This window comes from Glycine soja, chromosome 18, assembly GCF_004193775.1.
Source record: "Glycine soja cultivar W05 chromosome 18, ASM419377v2, whole genome shotgun sequence".
In the NCBI taxonomy this organism is placed as follows: domain Eukaryota; kingdom Viridiplantae; phylum Streptophyta; class Magnoliopsida; order Fabales; family Fabaceae; genus Glycine; species Glycine soja.
The window spans coordinates 50,033,984-50,052,748 of record NC_041019.1 but is presented as its reverse complement, the minus strand read 5'-3'; the positions used below and the strand labels follow the sequence as shown (position 1 = coordinate 50,052,748).

Sequence of the window (18,765 nt, the reverse complement as noted above, 5' to 3'; positions counted from 1 at the left end):
ACTTGTAGCCTCTGTGCCCTATAACAATGAAAGAGATTTCCATTATCAATAACAATGAAAGACTGACAGCCAAAGAAATTGAAAGAATGGTTCAGGATACAAGGCTGAAGATGAAAAGTTCATAAGGAAGGATCATGCTATGAATGCTTTGGATGCTTATAGGAATGCTTTAGAGAAGGAAATCAGTTCAAAACTTTGCTTGCATGATAAGAAGGATATCAATTCTGCAATAACTAGAGCACAAAATTTGGTTGATGATGGTAATAACAAGTTGGATGATATAGCTGTGTTTGATTGAGGATCATCTGAAGGAGCTTGTGAGCATCTTTGAACGCATTAGCAGAATTGGTTAATTAAATATTTTAAGTTGTAATTTTTTATGTCGTGCTTATTATTGCCACATATCCATTAATCTATTTATGTAGAAGTATTAACTAATATCAACAATATTCTTAATAAATATTATTCGCATCAATGTTTAGGCAATTGAGATCTATGTGATGTTGTACATCTAATATGCATGTTTTAATCATTAAAATTTATATTTGTAACATGTATTTTCATTTTTCTTAAGAATACTTTTAAAATAACTTAAATATATTTTTCATAATGTTGTTTTAGTCCCTAAGTTTAAATTTGTTTTTTTTTTCCTTTAATTTCAAAAAATGCCTTTTTAGTCCCACTTGACTGATTTTTGACGGTTTATACGATTTTTTATAGCACGAGGGACTAAATAAAATAGTGACCCAAATCTGAGAAATCATCTTGATGAAATATCTTGTCATGGATAGATCAGCCTGTCAAAGAGAGAAAAGATCACTCTGCAGTTGCAGAATTCTGACATAATCAACAAGAGTGTTGAAGTGTTTCCATCACTGTGTAGGGAATTTTGATCATTTGGCCTAGTGATGATTCCATCAACAAATTCAAATTTGTTTTTCATTAAGAGCCATGGGTCATTGCTCTAACCCAGAGATGGGTTTTAATTAGGGTGGATATAGTAAATTGGAAGGGAGAGCAAGCCCTGTGGCAGTGATAAAATTGTGTCTTGATGCCAGTTGGTCATGGGTTTGAATCTGGAAAATGACTTTAAAATTAATCGATTTTAAAAACTTATAGGAGTCCTTGTAATTACGGAAAAGAAAACACTTAATTTTGACAAACCACACATGATAAACATATTATTATTATTTTCTTAAAATGTAGTAGTTGTATGTATCATTCTCTTTTTCTTTACACCTCATCTGCAGATAATAGCTATGTCTCTAATAAACTTCCTGCCTTTACCATTTATCAAAATCTTAGTATAAAAAAATTATAATTAAATTTTTTGTAATATATGAAGGAGACTATAGCATAGTACAGCATCAGCGAGGAACAACGGTGGGAATGACATCACTGACAAGATCACTTCCTGAAACATATGAGGACATGTGTTGCTCCTCCCTTGTCACATTTGATGTTGATGTTGTTGCAGATGATGGGGGTGCTATGTTACCAGAATTGAGTAAGCTAACATCTGAGAAAAGAGTTTCAGGTTCAGGCAACATTGTAATGATATCTTCCAGTTCTCTCACCACATCTAGCATTGATGGTCTCTCCTCTGGATTGTCTTGGCAACATCTGAGGGCCAGAGTTAAAAACTTGTCCAAACAATCAGATGGATATAACCCCATTCTGCTGTCTATTATGGAATATATTGTACCAGATTGACGAGCCGTATTAACCTGACAATAAAATTGTGTAACATTGTTAATAATAGCTAGTTTGTTGAATTGAATTAGAATACACTAAGGGTATAAAGATTTTTTACAGAGTCATCCAATCATGAGTTGTCATGTATGGTAATGATTGACAGTTTAAAAATCTCTACACTAACAATCATCAAAGTTTAATACTTGTTTATTTAATATTTCTTTGTGTATGGTTTGCAAATAAGTCAGGTACTCGACAATTCATATGTACAGCTTTTTTCTTCACATGCATTGTGCTTGCAGTATTATAAAATTTTCATGATTGTTCTTGCAATTCAGTGTTTTTAGTGATTTAATGATCAGATATGAGACAGAAGAACAGTGGAGTGATGAAAAAGAAAAGTACCTCGCGGACAATGTTTTTCCCATGTGATATTGGTTGCATGCCTGTCAAAAGCTCCAGATACACAATTCCCAGGCTATAGACATCACATTTGTCAGTCAGCTTATGAGTCAACAAATATTCTGGGTCTAGATAACCCTGCAGGCAAAATACAAAGTAATCATTATATTCTGACTGTATTTCTTTTCAGTATTATATGATAAAATGGACAAAAATGCACCATCACTAATATCAAATGATAAGAACAAATTTAAACTATACTGCAGCATCCAAAAATACACGAAAATACTAATTAGTGCTGAAGGACATTGGTTGGTTAAGAAAATATAAATATAAAACTTTTATTGAAGAAAAACTTTATTATATAAAAAATACAAAAAATTCATTTAATACTTTTTTTAAGAACTAATCTAAAGCACTTGATGCAGTAGATTTGAAGACAAAACTTAGATGTAGCTCCTTAGGTGCTTTTGGCCCTACTTTGTAATTAGAATAGTTGTTTCACCTCGATAATTAATGTCGATCTTTAATGAAAACTTTAATTGCACAAATTACACAGGAGAAACTCCAATTCTTATCGGAGAACAACACCAAAAGTACATAAGAAATTGCATCTAAGTTTATACTATATTTAATGCTCCTTAATCAGTAAGACTCAAAAACTAAAAGGAAAATGACAGTAAGACTCGAAAATGATATTTATTGCTTCTAATTGGAGACTACAAGTTTGAAGACATTGTGTATAACTTGAGCTATTCTGGAAAAGGTATATGGGGTCTCATTATTATGAAGTGGCTCACACAACTGACAACAATGAGGGTGTGAGGAGCCTTTCAAGAGTGACATATGACAAAAGCAAGAAAAAAAATTCATAATTAATTTGCCAAAATTGCATAAAAGGTATTGGTTGAATAATCTATGTAATCAGAAACTTCCAAATATAACTTCAGGTCTTAAATATTGGAAATGGAATTATTCCTTAATTTCCTTTAACAAACTTACTGGAGTTCCTTTCACAACTGTTGACACATATTTAGGACCAGTTCCTTCTTCATATAAGTCTGGTACAAGCCGTGACAATCCAAAATCGGCCACTTTAGCTGTAAACTTGGAGTCCAGAAGAATGTTACTGGCTTTAATATCTCTGTGGAATATAGGAGGGTTAGCCTCTGTATGCAGATACAGTATGCCTTTGGCTGCTCCCATTGCAATTCTCAACCTCATACTAAAATTTAGGCTTCCCTTGGTTTTTCTACTTTTACCTGCCACACGACAGTATAACATATGTTTATTTCATCATTGAGAACATCAACAATCCCAAATTATGGTACTATACTATCATTGCCTTTCCTTTCTTTCATGCAATTTTCTTCCTTTTTAACTTCTATCTTGTTTTCTACTTACAAGGATGAAATTACAAAACAGCAATGAGTTATATTAAGACTGCCATTATGGTCATGATTTGTTTTGTTTAACATGACTACCTCCACTGTTAGAAGTAAAAGATGGTAGTTTTAAGAAGTATTCATGTAGAATGAAGTTATAACTACTCCCTCCATCCCAAAATAATAGTCATACTAGGTTCTTTTACACAGACCAAGAAAAACTAATAAATAGATGAAACAAAATATTACTTTTTACAAAATTAACCTTATATCATCATTAATTCATTCAATAATTTTGTTGTCCACCATTAATATTATAAGGGATATAAGTGGAAAGACATAATTAATGTTACATTGAAAAACTAAAATGACAATTATTTTGGGACAATTTTTTTTCTTTTATACAACAATTATAATGGGACGGAGTGAGTATTTGAAATGATTTTTCCTCAATCAATTCATTAGAAGCATGTCAACCATGAAAAACCTAACCAGTTGGGTCAATACACCAGAGTTCAGATTTGAAAAGCTATAAAAAACATTTACCAAGAAGATATTCTAAATTGCATGAGCATATCAAATATTTTTATAAATGAAACCCAAAACTGGAGAGCAGAAAAAATGTAGAAGGAAGAGTAACAATTTCATACCAGATATCCAGTCCCTAAGGGTTCCATTGGGCATGAATTCATAAACCAGCATCTGAATCAACACAAAGAGTATATGAGAATAATATTGTAGTCAATGTCAAGTGCAAAACTAATATGGCAAAAGTTATGTCTAAACTCAGATTATATTTGGGTTCCAAAGATAACATTTCTTGAATATATTAAAAAATATGAAAAAATTCAAGAAAAGAACTACAGTTCAGTTGGCAAAACTTAAATATCTAGTGACAGATTGAATACAGAAATTTTCTAGCATTGTATTTGTTTGCCACTTATTAGCGATAAGCTCAGGGACTAAAAGATCTGACTTAACAGTAAGATGAATGCTTATCTTATGCCATGGCATTTTTTAATCATTATGCAGATTCATGCAGAACAAATTCTTTTCTTTATATTTGAATTCTTAAATGAAATTAGTTGCAAGATGATATAGAAGACAAAAGTGTCGCTATAAGCTAGATACCTGTTCCTCTTTTTCATTACAGTATCCAATCAGCGAGACAAGATTTCGATGGTGTAACCTTGACAAAAGCTCAATTTCAGTCAGAAACTCCTTTTGTCCTTGTAAGGAACCTTCTTCTGCTCTCTTAACAGCCACAAAAGTTTCATCAGATAAAATGCCTTTATAGACATTCCCATAACCTCCTTGGCCAACTTTAGTTGAGATATTAAATTTGTTGGTAGCAATAGCCAGTTCTTTGTAAGTAAATGCTTTCATGCCATCTATTTTGATAGATACATTAGTAGCTGCAGAATGAAATAAGCATTTTAAACCTCTTTCTTCAAAAATAAAAAAAATGATATAACCAGCATAAAGCCTTAGAATACTTACACATTCGTTTCCTGGAAATCTTCTTCTGGTATTTCATATTTCTTTTAGAAATCAGGAGAATGATTATTGCAGATATTGCTAAAGCACAAGCAACAGCTGCTATCACAGCAGAAATTTTTATGCCCACATTATTCTTTTTCTTCTTTGAATCAACATTTACTATAGCAATAAAATGAAAGCTAAATTAGAGAAACTCAGCAAAAATAAATTTTATTTACCAAATTTGAATTGCCTAAAATTAACATCAGTTATTAGATGTACTCTATCTAATTCATCAACATAAATTCTAATTATAGACAGAAACAAAGGAAAGCTACTTCTGCATTGACATTTATTTTTCATGGATCAAGATATTTCCTTTTTTTTAACTTTTTTTAGTACAAGGATTGCTTAAGTGGAGAGATCCCCTCATCTTTGCAGTTAACAACCAAGAATAAAGAAGGATACAGGCATTTATGTTGCTTCTCCTCCTTGTATACAAACAAAATGTCACAAAACATAAGGCATGCACCATTAAAATATAAAGATTGTTATTTTCAACTTTCAAACAACACCTCAGATCAATCAGGTTTCCAATTGTAAATATCTTAGTTAAACAATGGTATATAAAAAAGATAGAGAATTTATAATAATATGAAGATGAGAATAATAGAAATTTTTATAGCGAGTAATCTCTTTGCAGTATGCATATTAAATTCCCAATTACTTCTACAAGTAGCATAAGAAATTTGTTTTAAAATTGTTGTTAAACAGTACACACATTTGGTGGGATCAAATGATAATATGGTCGAGTTGGCCAGAATTTGTTATGCATTGAATAAGATAACAAAAAATAATGATATGTTAAGTTTAAGAAACTTACAATTTGCATAAGGTCCAAGAAGAGTGAAGTTCAGCAGTTCATATGGTCCAAAAAAATCAGTGCGAGGAAAGTGCCATGATGAATATATGCCTTTAATGCGATGGACCTCACTTTCATTGAACATACTAGAACCGGAATCATTATAGGAAGGGAAGAGTTTCAAATACATTCTAAGACGAGGTCCCTCTTCCCAAGCAACTGAATCTATTGATAGTTGATAGAGATCTAAGTCTAAGGACCTAGTTATATAGTCTTCAAAACTACTTCTATAGGGAGCAAAGTAAGAAAAACTTGGACTTTTCAGCCTGTATCCAATTCTCAGAGGTGCTGCACAAAAGCAGGGAACTGGAGAAGAGGGGGCATATTCATAAAAGTCATCCACTGGACAAGATTGAACTGGACAGAAAGTTGAGAGTGTTGAATCTTGGGCTGCCTTATTATCTGCTTCAGGTCCACAATATTGACCAATACTTTGTATGTTAGAATTCTTGCAGATAGGATTACCAGAAAGCCTTCAAGGAAAAGAAAAAGAAATGATAAGAAATTTATACCACAGCAAAGGAAAAGCATAATTGTGACAATGTTTTTCGTAGTAAAATGTACAAATGAATTAAAAATTAAATAAAAGGGTATGCAATATCAAGAACATAGTATGAACTATAGAGAGAGAATCGGATCATATGGTTACGTGATGGCATATAACCAAACATATGCAATAAGAATACCTCAAGGTAACATTTTCCGGGGGGGTCAGGTTTCCCAAAACATCTGAAAATGAGTTGTTCTGGAGATCACTGCGAAGATAGGACAAACATAATGAATTTACAGTGCAAACAACATATAATCATTATACTAGTTTGATGCAAAAAAGTCAACAATCCTTGAGACTGAAGTAGTAATCCAGATAAAGAAGTTACATTGTAAGTTTATCTTTCGCACTGAAGGACATGTTCTGCCATATGCTAGCAGGGATAGACCCAGACAGTAAATTGTTTGCAAGTGACCTGTGCTTGGCAATGAAAACAAAAAATCAACCCAATGTGCAAAGAATTGAACTTTTATAAATTAAAGTCTGTCTAGATTCTAGACGGCAACTTGTTTCTTATAAATAGAGTTTTATTTAAGACTTCAAGATATTGTTATGTAATAATTAGATAAATACTATGTGAAATATAGGTTTCTGAGTATCTTCTCACAATTTTTGAAGATGAGGATAAAAGAAGTGAGGAATGGATCCATTGAGACGATTATTAGACAGATCACTGCAATAGAAAGAAAATAGCACATCAAACTCAATTTTGTCATGTCTTGCATTAAGATAAATAAATATTGTGAAATAGATAAGGAAACCAATAACATTATAAATACAAAATAAATAAATAAAAGTTGGGTTGTTTACATACAAAGTTGTCATATTGTCTGCCACTTTATTTGATGGTATGGGTCCAGTGATCTGATTCCAGCTAAGATCTCTAGAAAACATGAACCAGTCACAAATGAGTTTGTAGCCAAAATGGGAGAAAAAAATGATTTCACTATCATTAGGCACAATATAAAGCAAAGCCACCAAATATACTCAAACATACAAATAGGTAAGCTTGGATATTGAACTGAAATCAGGAATAGCTCCTTGCAGACTACAGTTTCGTAGACTTCTGTTAAATCAAAAATAAAATCAGAGTCATTTAGTATCTGTAACATCCTACATTATGAAAAACAAACTAAAGGACAGGTAACTATTGCTAAGAATACTTACAATTTCACTAGCCTGGTTAGGTTTGCATAGGTAGAAGGAATTTCACTCCCACTGAAATCGTTGTTATCAAGCTGGCTGCAAAGGAAACAAGTAAATATGATAATCTAAGAGTATCTAAAACCCTTTTTCTGACCAAGGTAAAGTACACATTGAGAGCATATACGTGCAAAATGTACCGTGTAGTATACATGTAATGTTCTTGGTAGAGTGCATAAAACACTACAGACATTTTAAATTCTGAGGTAATGGCCAAAAGTCAGAAGAATAAGCTTTCCAAAATTTAAAAGGAAAAGAAAAATTAATCATTTATGAGAGTACTGTACTTGACTATTGCAAAACAAGATAAAAAAATCACCAAGAATGATAAAGAAAATCCGGAGGCTACACTGTGGATGTCTCAGAAACAGTATAAGGTAAATACGATTTATGGGAATACATGTATTTAACTAGAAGACTATTCATGTTGTATTATTCATCTTTTTTAAACAGTCCCTTTTGACCAGTTTGTTTCTTTTAGATCTCTTGAAGACACCTAGGGCTATTTTACTGATATTCTAGCTATACTACCACAATTACTCACTCAAAAATCTAGTTGTGATTATTTTATTGCTCCTTTAGCAAACATATAACACCCAAGATCTAAACTTTCTATACAAAAATTCAGGCATGGAGAGACAACACAGATCAATGTATCATAAATAGCTCAAACAAGAGAAACTCTAACAGGTCATTGGAGGGAGTCCACATACAGAACAAAATTACCGGATTATGATGAGTATGAGGAAGACAACATGAGTTGATGATAAATTACAAGTTGCTTAATGTTTCTAAGGTGCAACAGAGCATAATACTTCCATAATGATGCTGTATAAACTCAATTAGACTAATAATTATTGCTTTAAATATCATGAGAACTCTGGCTTATCATATCAGAGCATGATTTTCACTCCACCACAAATCAAGCACAGCATGTCAACTGCAGTAATAAATAAAAAATGAAATCGATAAATGCAACAAATCTAAAAAAATGGGTAGCCAAACGTACAGTATTGCCAATTCATCTAACATGGAGTATTCTGGTGGAAGATGGCCTGATAAATTATTGTTGTCCACAAGCCTGTAAAGCCATTTCAACAAGCAGACACCGTGAAAACTTGTAAAAAGGGTCAATTCAGAGATGCATCCCAGGTTGCAATGGAAGTTTTGAAACACTAGAAATATAAAAAAAAAATTGATTTAATACTCACAAGTGTATAAGATTTGATAGCTTTGACAGTGTGGATGGAAGTTCACCACTAAATGAGTTGTTGTTCAAGTGACTGAAAATATACAAAACAAAAACGATAAAGTACATGTAAGAAATCCAGCTCCAAGATGAGTTGATGGTGAATTTAGCTTTGAGATCCACTTACAGGTGTCTAATATTGGTCATGTTGGCAAATGACTCTGGTATAGGACCTGACAATTGGTTTTCGTCTACTTGGAATCTATTCAAATTTGGAAGGTTGCCAAGCTCATCCGGTAAACTACCAGATAACTTATTCCCATTCAGGAGCCTTCATAGCAAATACATCAGAATAAGTATTCATGTTATAACAGAAGAGAAAAATTATATATATGTTGGAAACAGTATTTGATCTGTTGCATGATTGCCTCATAAAATTTCGTACTTTGCAGCATTAGTATGTTCAATTCACTTCTATCATGAACACTAAACTACAGAAACCAGAGCATCAGAAATTTCCCCCCAAACAGTATACCTTTTATTTTACCATAAGTTTTCCTTGTATATTCAGCCAATTAGACTCCTCAACTGAACTATAAACTTATGTTACGAAGACATACAATATGTTTATTTATAACAAATAAGGCTGAGAAGAAGTCCAAATTTAATTCCCAAAACATGGATGAACCATTAAGATCCATCTTTTCAAACAAACAGACAATATCAAGCAGAACAGACAATACCACCTTAAAATAAAAAATTGATGGGGATCAATGCTAATACATCTTCTTTGGTAAAGTTCTTACAAGAGTTTCAATGATTTAATATTTCCAATCTCCTTTGGTATTGTGCCTGTCAAGTCGTTCCACATGAAATTCCTTCAAGCATAAAAAAATGAAGATATTAGCATGTCATGAACATTACCATTTGGTTCTTCTAACACACATTTTGTTTCCAGAGAAAAAAATCATAAAATGACACAACTCACAGTATCTCAAGATGGGATAGCTGTCCAAGCTGTGGTGATAGACTTCCCGAGAGATTCATTGTCATTAAGTAGCTTCAGTAAATTTTGGATAACAGAAAACAATCAAAATTTAGCAACCCCTCGAATGTTAACTATGTGTGATATACAAATAACAGTTAGCAATATCTAAATAATAACATTGAAATTAAGAACAAAGAGAAAGTAGAAGGAAAAAGAAGCCATACATCTCACGAACATGGAAGTACCCATCATCCCCCTTCTGATCAAAACACCAAACACCAGTCCAGTTTGCTGCACATGGATCTCCTTTATTCCAGTTCTTAAGATTGTTCTTAGGATCAATCAAACTATTCTTGATCTCTATCAGGGCATCAACTATAAATATGAAAAAATATAGGTCAACAATTATTCAGGTTAAAATTTCAAATGCCAAATCAAATTACAAGGAAGTATCAAATATAGGAAAATGAAATGATATACACTCAGAACACTTTGTCGCTAAGCTAATTATTAAAAAAACAACAAATCCAACAGTAGAAAAAAAAAGTGATACATATCATATCCCTCCCTATTTTCCAACTTGGACTGAAATTTCAATCTTTGCTCTCTTGTATAGTCTCTAAAATCACAGGCAAGAAAGAACAAAGTGAAACAGAAAGATTAAAAAATTTGAAGGCATAAAGCAAATTCACCTTCTGAAGGGTCTGTTGGTAGTGAGGCTGCTATGAAGGTGATAAGACAAAACGAAACAGCCAAGGCATATCCATGAATTCTCAGAGCCGGCATCACAGTATATCCTGAAAAGCCACCAAATGGAAGGTGATAGTGAATAAAGGAAGAATTGAAACATTTCAAGGAATAAGATTCCTTCACATCATACATTCAGAACATAAATTGAATACTTTATTGATCTAAAATCTCCTTAAACAAGGCAAAGTGATAACTCTGTCATGTCATTAACTCATCATATCATTTTCCCAAGTGACATCAATGAAATGTACAAATAGAAAAACAAAACAAAATTAAATTAAAGCAAGCATCATATCATACAATAACTGAGGCTGATTTTTCTGGTTGGAAATTAACTTGGAGGAAGTTGAAAGTGGGCAAGCTTGTTGGACTTAACTTTCCCAGATAACTAAAACACAAAGCTATAACATCAAAGCTTATGGTTGTAAGAGAATCATACATCTCAATTGTCAATTGCTTAAGCGAATTCCTTATCCAAAAATCCAAAATTTTTAAAATGATTCAGCGAGAGAGAATCTTACTTGAGAAGGTGGGGGTGATTGAAATGTCAAAACTTGCATGAGTGAATAAGCTGGAAATCTGAAAAGTGAAGTAAAAGCCTTTCAATGAATGAAAATGCAAAGTCAAAAAGATAAGTCCGTGGGGAACTTATAATTAGCTAAATCATTCTGTCACCATTAGATAATGATAATACTTAATGATTCATTGAAGACTCAATGGACCTTTATTTTTTTATGAGAAAAAAAATAATTTTAGTGTCGTTGTGGTTGGTGCATCCACTTTGTGAATAGTCAAACATACCAAATCGGAACACGCAGGCATCATATATCCTTATAATAATGAAATTAATGTGCATCATTTTTTATGTCAAAATATTACGCCCGCCAACTCCTTTACCACTTGCATGTACCGGTACCACCACCACCTTTTCGAAAATATATTAATAGCAAAAGTTATAGGATAGAATTTATGTAAAATTAATTCATTTACTTGTCTATTGTAATGTTTTTCACTTATTTATAGAACAGGATTTATGTAAAATTAATTCATTCAATTATAAAAAAAAACATTAAAGAAGATAATAAAGCATGTATTGTCAACGTTTCTCATACATATATATTCCGTATATACGGTAAATATTTGCTTATAGATGTTAAGAAAAAAAAATTATGCATTTTTATTTTTTATTTAATCACATATCATGAATTAAGATAAGTTTGTTGACTTTTATAATAATTATATTAAAAAACATATTTATGATGATTTATAATTAATGAATACAAAATCATTAAACTCAGATATTTTAGCCTAAACTTCTGCATATTTAATTTTTTTATTATGTAACAAGAATTCTTTTTTAAGTAAAAGGAAATTTACTATTTGGTAAACATTAATTTTTTAATATAAATATATTTCATTATTGATTTTTCTTATATTAAAATTTCATTACCGAATTTTGATAAAATGTATATTATTACTACTAAAAAATATTAATTTGCAATTTTTAAAAATAGATAAATATCAATTAGTTCAACTAACACTAAATTATGTAACAAAAAAGTCTAGTAGTAATGTTTTATCACTTGAACAAATGAAAAAGAAATATGGAATCATCAATGCATCCTAGGAGAGAGTACTGTTAATAAGTGTGTAGCTAGCACTCTTAACACTTACACAATAATCTATATGAATAGTCAAACATACCAAATATAATTAGATGTTTGAGTAGAACATATTCACACAAAAATATCACTAAGGACGTTAAATATTTTGAATAAATTTTTTTACTCTTCATCAATTCCTATAGAGGTCCAGGTTCATGGGAGATACACATGCTCTCTAAAAAAATAATACATATAATATTATTAATTATTAATGCAATATATATAATAATATTTTCTTACTTAAACAGTATTGATTACTCTAATTAACAAATATTATATTTCTTAAATTTAATAAATACAATACCTAATTATTATATGCATGACTTTTCATATGAATGTATATAAATTAAAAATATATTTTTGAAAATAATAATAATAATAACAAATTTAAATATCTGTATATATAAGAATAGCTCTAACATGTAATATTATTAATTTATTTGAAAAAATATATAAATATTTCTCTCCTTTCTTAGTATTAATTTCTTAAATTTAATAAATACAACATCTAATTATTAAATGACTTTTCATAAGAATTTTATAAGTATGACCTTTCATATGAATGTATATATATATATATATATATATATATAATATTTTTGAAAATAAAATAATAAAATATTTTAATATCTATGTATATATATAAGAATAACTCTAATATTTAACATTATTAATTTATTTGAACAAATAAATCAATATTTTTCTCCTTTCTTAGTATTAATCATTGAATCTATTGAATATAATATAATTTTTTAATAATATTATTAAATGATATATTTATTCAACACATCACATTTCAACATTAATAATTATATTTATTAAATATAGTAAATTTATATATAAATATTTTAAATAATATATATATATATTTATATATTAAAAATCTACTGTTTAATAAAATAATATTTTAAAATATATTACCAAACTATAATATATATCCTTAATTATTCATCATTTAAATTAATTATTTTTAATTTATTTTAAATTTAAGATTAAATTGATCCTGGTCCCTATAAATTTATCAAATTTTCAATTAACTCCTCAGTTTCGTTTTAATTGGATTTTTGAACCTTTTTTTTTTCAATTGTATCCTTTGGTGTCTAATTATCATTATAAAAAATGAATCATAGACAATTAATTAAAGGTGCAGACAATAGATTGGTGTTTTTGTAATATGTTACAAACACAATTTAATTAATTATGAGAGTTTTATGTAGGATTTCAAGCTTTTACATAATCAAACAATTGTGAGAGATACAAGTGAGTCAATTGGTGAAATGTCTTATAATTAAACGGACAATATTGCCTTTATTTATCAAGTACAATTAATTATATATCATATTGTTAAGAGTTACACATCAGTGACTCATTATTGTGTAAATTAAATATGATAAATATCTGAACTAAATTAAAAATGCAATCAATAATACTATGAAGTATTTAACAAATTGCTTCAATGAACTAGCTATAACCTTTGATATATTTCATTTTTTTTCAATCATAATTTCCTTACAAAAAATTGGCAAATAATGTTGTTAATCGTAACAAAAAAAATGTACATTTTATTTGTAATAAAATTTAGTCATAATAAATTAGTAAAGATTAATTTTTAACATATTTTTACATAATTAAATTATATTTGTGTGGTATTAAAATAAACTCATCCCACAAGTATTACATCAATAATAACACACTGAAATTTGTGTTATATGTATTATTCACTTTTTTTGACATGACTTGCTTAATAAAAAGGATAAATTTCATTCACCTTCAATTTCAGTTTAACTATATTAAGCATTTTGTTTTGCTTTATTTTGAGATTTAATTATCCTTTCACTTACTTATTCAGGAAATTGGAATTACATTGGCCTTTCTTTAGAGATGCAATGTAACTTTTAAAATAAGCAGAATGTTGATTAAGTGTAACTAAATCCAATTTCAAATAAGGATAACATAATATTTCAATTAAAATAAAATAATTTAAAGCAACACCTCACGAAGTTTGCATGATATTTATTGTCTTGTCTAAAAAAATAGTAGGGTAAAATACTAATTTTTATTTTTATTTTTGAGAGTGTTAAGTGTTGTCACGTTAATTTATAAAATTAAAATAAGTTTCTCAATAATAAATTATTATCACTTTATTTCTTAAATATATATTATTATTTTATCTAAATCACATAACGTTGTGATTTATATTAACTTTTTAAATTTTAGATTAAAATTACAAATTACACTTTTGAAAGTGCTTTTCTTCTTTAATTTTGTTACTTTCAAGAAGTAATGTGACAACATTGTACACATTTAAATACCCTAGTAGTGTTTTACCAAAAAATAATGTTACTTTTTTACTGTTTCAGACGCGGAGACCGGTTCTGATCAAACACCAAACCCCACCCATCCATTATGGTGTGCCGTACTATCCCTCAGTTCCTCGAACATTATCGATCTTTTATGTATGCACGTAGCACACTTTCTCGAACATTATCATTGCCAACATAACGAGTTCATCTTTTTTCCAACTTGGACTGAAATTTTGATCCTATATCTCTCTAGTTTACGTAGCTAAAGTTACAGACCAAGAAGAACAAAGTGAAATCAACCATATGAAAGGGATGAATAAAACAAGTATTGAACATTGTAAAGAATTATTAAGTTTCATTCATATGATAACATCATCATCAATAGAATACGAGCTTGAAACTCAATTTTTTTTTTTTTTAAGTTCAAGCCTCATAAGTTCAAGAGAGAGATTTTTTTACTTTGTACTTGGTCAGTTCAAATGTTGAAACCTTCTAACTAGATGAATATGAGCTTGAAACTCAAAAGTGAAAGTAATTATGAACATCTAAAGTAGAAGACATAAAATCCGTGGCAACATGTTAGCATCATCATTCTATCCCCACAAGCATAACGATCACCAAACGTACCAATGAGCTTCTGGGTTATGGAATAGATTACACTTTCATTGAAAGAAGATTAAATTTTGATTTTTTTCTTATTTGAAATTCCACATTTTCTACTTATTAATACCTTGTTTGTTACGGAAAAAGAGAGAGAGAGAGAAGAAATATTTTTTAATCGGCAAAGAGAGAAGAAAAGTAATTAGCCAAAAAAAAAGGGCTTAATTACACTTTTGCCACCTTTTTTTTTTATGTTTTTGTGAATTTTACCACAAACTATGAAATTTACCCATCCTGCCAGTCAACTTTTAAAATTTCACCCATTATTCCTCCCAATTTTTAAATAAAATTTCTTAATTATAATATACGAAAAAGATGCATGAAATTTTGAAAATTGAGTAACAAAAATGTTTGAATTTTTAAAAGTTGAGTGAAAAAAGGTGAAAAGAAGTTAATTGGCAAAAGTATGAAATTTCACCGTTTAAGGGAAAAAATTGTGAAAACATGGAAAATGAGAGACAAAAAGTGTAGTCAAAGAAAAGTGTGAAAAAAAAGGTTTAATTATTTATTTTACCACCTAGTTATAATCATATTTCACTACTAAAAAAAATGTGATTTAGCAATTGACACATTCGGTCGCTAAAAGTGTTAGTCACCAAAATAGCGACCAAAACAATCACATTACAAAAACTCTAGTCATTAAATCCTTTGCAATCGAATTTATCTTTGATCACTATTTAGCTACTGAAATAGTCACGCACAAAAATAATAAATTCGGTCACAGAGTATTTGATTGTTATTTTGCTTGGGACCAATTTTGCAACAGAAACAGTCGGTCACTAATTTGGTCACTAACAAATACCTGTACTTTAAATATAAAATAAAAACCAACAAGGTCTCTATCGAATAATTAATTTTAAATATAAAATAAATTAAAGAGGTGTTTGGTAGATATTTCGATCGCTATTGAATAATTAATTTTAAAAAAATATTGAAAATTACCTTCGGTGTCTAATTCGGTGGCTAAATTTAAAATAAAATATATTAAAATGTTTCGGTCGCTAATTTGATTGATAATAAACAGTTAATTTCAAAATACAAATGCATTCGGTTGCTAATTTGGTCGCTATTTATTTTAAATTTTTAAATGTAAAATAAATTAAAAATGCATTTCGGTCAAAAATTTGGTCACTAAATGAAAATATGACGTATGTTTTGTTTTTCCATTGTTACATTTTAACCTGATTAATAATTATTGACTATAAATATAAATTTTAATGAAATTGTATAATCAAACTTATAAATAAAAGTGGACATTCATAATGAGTAAATATATCTAATAACAAAGTTCAATTTTAAAGATTGATAAAGTGCAAATTCAAAGTTTTCAAAGTTTAATCAAATGTAATGTAAAAATTTAATAAAGTTCAAATTCATAACTAACGTGACATAATCAAACTAAAATAAACAATAACCAAGAGTCAATGATCATTACCCATGTCATGAGGACGATCAACCTAAGCATCATTAACATGGTGCTCAGTTCCATCTGCTATGGTAGGTGATAGACTACGAGCTGGCATGATAGACTGAATATGCAAGTGTTGTAAGTATACGTTGCATTTGCTTATTTTGTTCTTGCATCTGTTGTCGCATCTCCTGACTTTGGTGGTCATGATTCTCCATTAGCTGCAACATCTTTTCCTCAAGTGTCTTCTCCTTATTTGCCTTTGTCAAAAGCTCAACATTCAATTTATTAATTGTCTCACGCATTTCCTTTATTTGGTCTTTCACAACAGTAATAGAAGTAGATGGAGCTGATTTTGAGCAACTAAACCTTTTGCTCAAAGTACCTAGCCCGTACATGTTACCCTTGTAATTTGGACCTCCAACAACATTCAAATATATTTCATTATCATTAATAGAAGTGACAGTGTTAGGGGAATCCTGTGTAGATCTGTCTTCCTTTGTCGAATGTTGTAAAATTTCATCTCGACGATGTTGATATTTCTCCTTCAATATAAAGTGAGGTATGAAGATATATTGTTAAATGTATAGACATATAAGGATTAATATTCAAGAAAATCACCACTAATACAGGAAAAAATTTGACTTTAATATTCTATAGTAGGGTTCAAAGTTTATACTAGCCAATCACAAACATTTAACACTAGCTAAAGAAAAGTAAATCAAGATGTGTAAATAGGTTCAAGAGATATTAACCAAAGGTAAGAGTTCATTTATAATATCAGCCACTATATATCAAATAAAGTGATAGGATTAGAAAAAAAAACTTACAGCAAATTCGCGGGACTTGTCATTGACCCATTCTCCCGACTTCAATTTTTTAGTTTTCTCCATCACCTCCCAAGCAGTTGGTGGTCTTTGAAACTCCTTTGACTACATAAATTTTAAAAGTTAAAACTGTAAAACATTTAATTACATTGAATTGAAAATCAATGAGGTACACATACACACACACACACACACATAAAGTGAAATTACCAGCTTTTCAAAGTGAGCTGCAGTAGATATGGAACCACCACAGTATACTGAGGCTCCTCTATCAACAGATTGATTCGCCTTGGAAGTGGAACTCTTGTTTTGGAAATCTGTAGAACCCCAATGTTCATCCAAGGCTGCTGTAACATTGGATATTATCCACTTTCCTTTATCTTGACCATTTCTGATCTTGTTCATTGCACTTTTCAAAATACGTGAACCTTTTATCTCAAAAACAGCTCTAATGGTCTGCTCTTCTTGTGGTGCCACCTATACTCTTTCTGCATAAAATAGGAAATAAGAACTAAATTAGAAATGATACAAGAAACAATATATTTTAAATTAAACCATAATTCAAGTTACCTTAAACTCTCCAAACCACCTATCGCGAAGGTCAACTGACACCTTCAACCAACTTGCAGCTGGTTCATCAAATTTTGCTCTAATGATATTTGATATGATATTAGAACACCCATATGTTGGTTGAAACCTATGTACAAATACATTGTCAATACCACATTCAAAAAACATTTTAAGAAAAAATAATAGTTAAATAAAATGCATTTACTCTCCTTTATATGCACAAATGAAAGGCCTCTGATCAACAATATGTTCACAATTTGGATCTAATGGGTACTCAAGTGTAAGAGAATCATCTGGTGCTGAAGGTGAAGCATCTCTAACAGGGGTAGTGGAAATTGACTCCCTTATAAAGGTAGGATTTGGTTGGTCTTGAGCTGTAGGAAGTGTGTTTGGAGTCGGTGCAACGACATGAATCATCGACTCTGAGGTTGATATATGAATGGATGAGGTGGAAGGGTTGGTGGTAATTGGAGCTCCCAAACTATGACCACGTCTTCTACCACGATTAAATGTTCTACGACCACCACCTCTACCTCTATCTGTCCTCTGCATGTTTGATTTTTGTACACATGTACACACACACATATGATATTTAAGAACAAATAAATAAAAAATGAAGTACCACAAGCAATACACTTCAATAAACAAATAAATCCAAATTGTTAATGAAAACTCACATAAACATGTTTTCTACACCAAAATAGGTCACTTATCTTCTCTTTCATATTCACTACAAGAGTCAAAGTAATAATTTTTACAAACCACAATCA

The 18,765-nt window shown here is 30.1% G+C and overlaps 2 protein-coding genes across 4 annotated transcripts; both read right to left on the bottom strand.

Annotated features, from left to right (window-relative positions):
- Positions 1–1,173: 1,173 nt before the first annotated feature.
- On the bottom strand, positions 1,174–11,241 carry LOC114396783 (probable LRR receptor-like serine/threonine-protein kinase At1g06840). Of its 3 annotated transcripts, none has more exons than XM_028358945.1 (22): positions 11,085–11,228; positions 10,864–10,951; positions 10,506–10,610; positions 10,038–10,188; positions 9,814–9,885; positions 9,632–9,703; positions 9,013–9,156; positions 8,848–8,919; positions 8,646–8,717; positions 7,601–7,675; positions 7,431–7,499; positions 7,248–7,316; positions 7,041–7,106; positions 6,762–6,848; positions 6,570–6,638; positions 5,845–6,356; positions 4,983–5,141; positions 4,614–4,897; positions 4,133–4,184; positions 3,100–3,359; positions 2,101–2,235; positions 1,174–1,727 (listed from the first exon to the last, which is right to left on the bottom strand). In XM_028358945.1, exons 3-22 carry the CDS (start codon positions 10,597–10,599, stop codon positions 1,368–1,370), a joined length of 2,874 nt encoding a protein of 957 aa, XP_028214746.1. In that variant the 5' UTR covers positions 10,600–10,610; positions 10,864–10,951; positions 11,085–11,228; the 3' UTR covers positions 1,174–1,367. The 3 variants fall into 3 exon arrangements, with proteins under 3 accessions (XP_028214746.1, XP_028214745.1, XP_028214744.1); XM_028358944.1 differs by having other exon boundaries at positions 1,185–1,727; positions 10,864–10,964; positions 11,085–11,241; XM_028358943.1 differs by lacking the exon at positions 10,864–10,951 and having other exon boundaries at positions 1,185–1,727; positions 11,085–11,241.
- A 5,458-nt stretch (positions 11,242–16,699) lies between these two features.
- Positions 16,700–18,547, bottom strand: LOC114397378. Its single transcript, XM_028359432.1, has 5 exons — positions 18,201–18,547; positions 17,996–18,122; positions 17,636–17,902; positions 17,429–17,530; positions 16,700–17,143 (listed from the first exon to the last, which is right to left on the bottom strand). Exons 1-5 carry the CDS (start codon positions 18,545–18,547, stop codon positions 16,700–16,702), a joined length of 1,287 nt encoding a protein of 428 aa, XP_028215233.1.
- Positions 18,548–18,765: the final 218 nt, after the last annotated feature.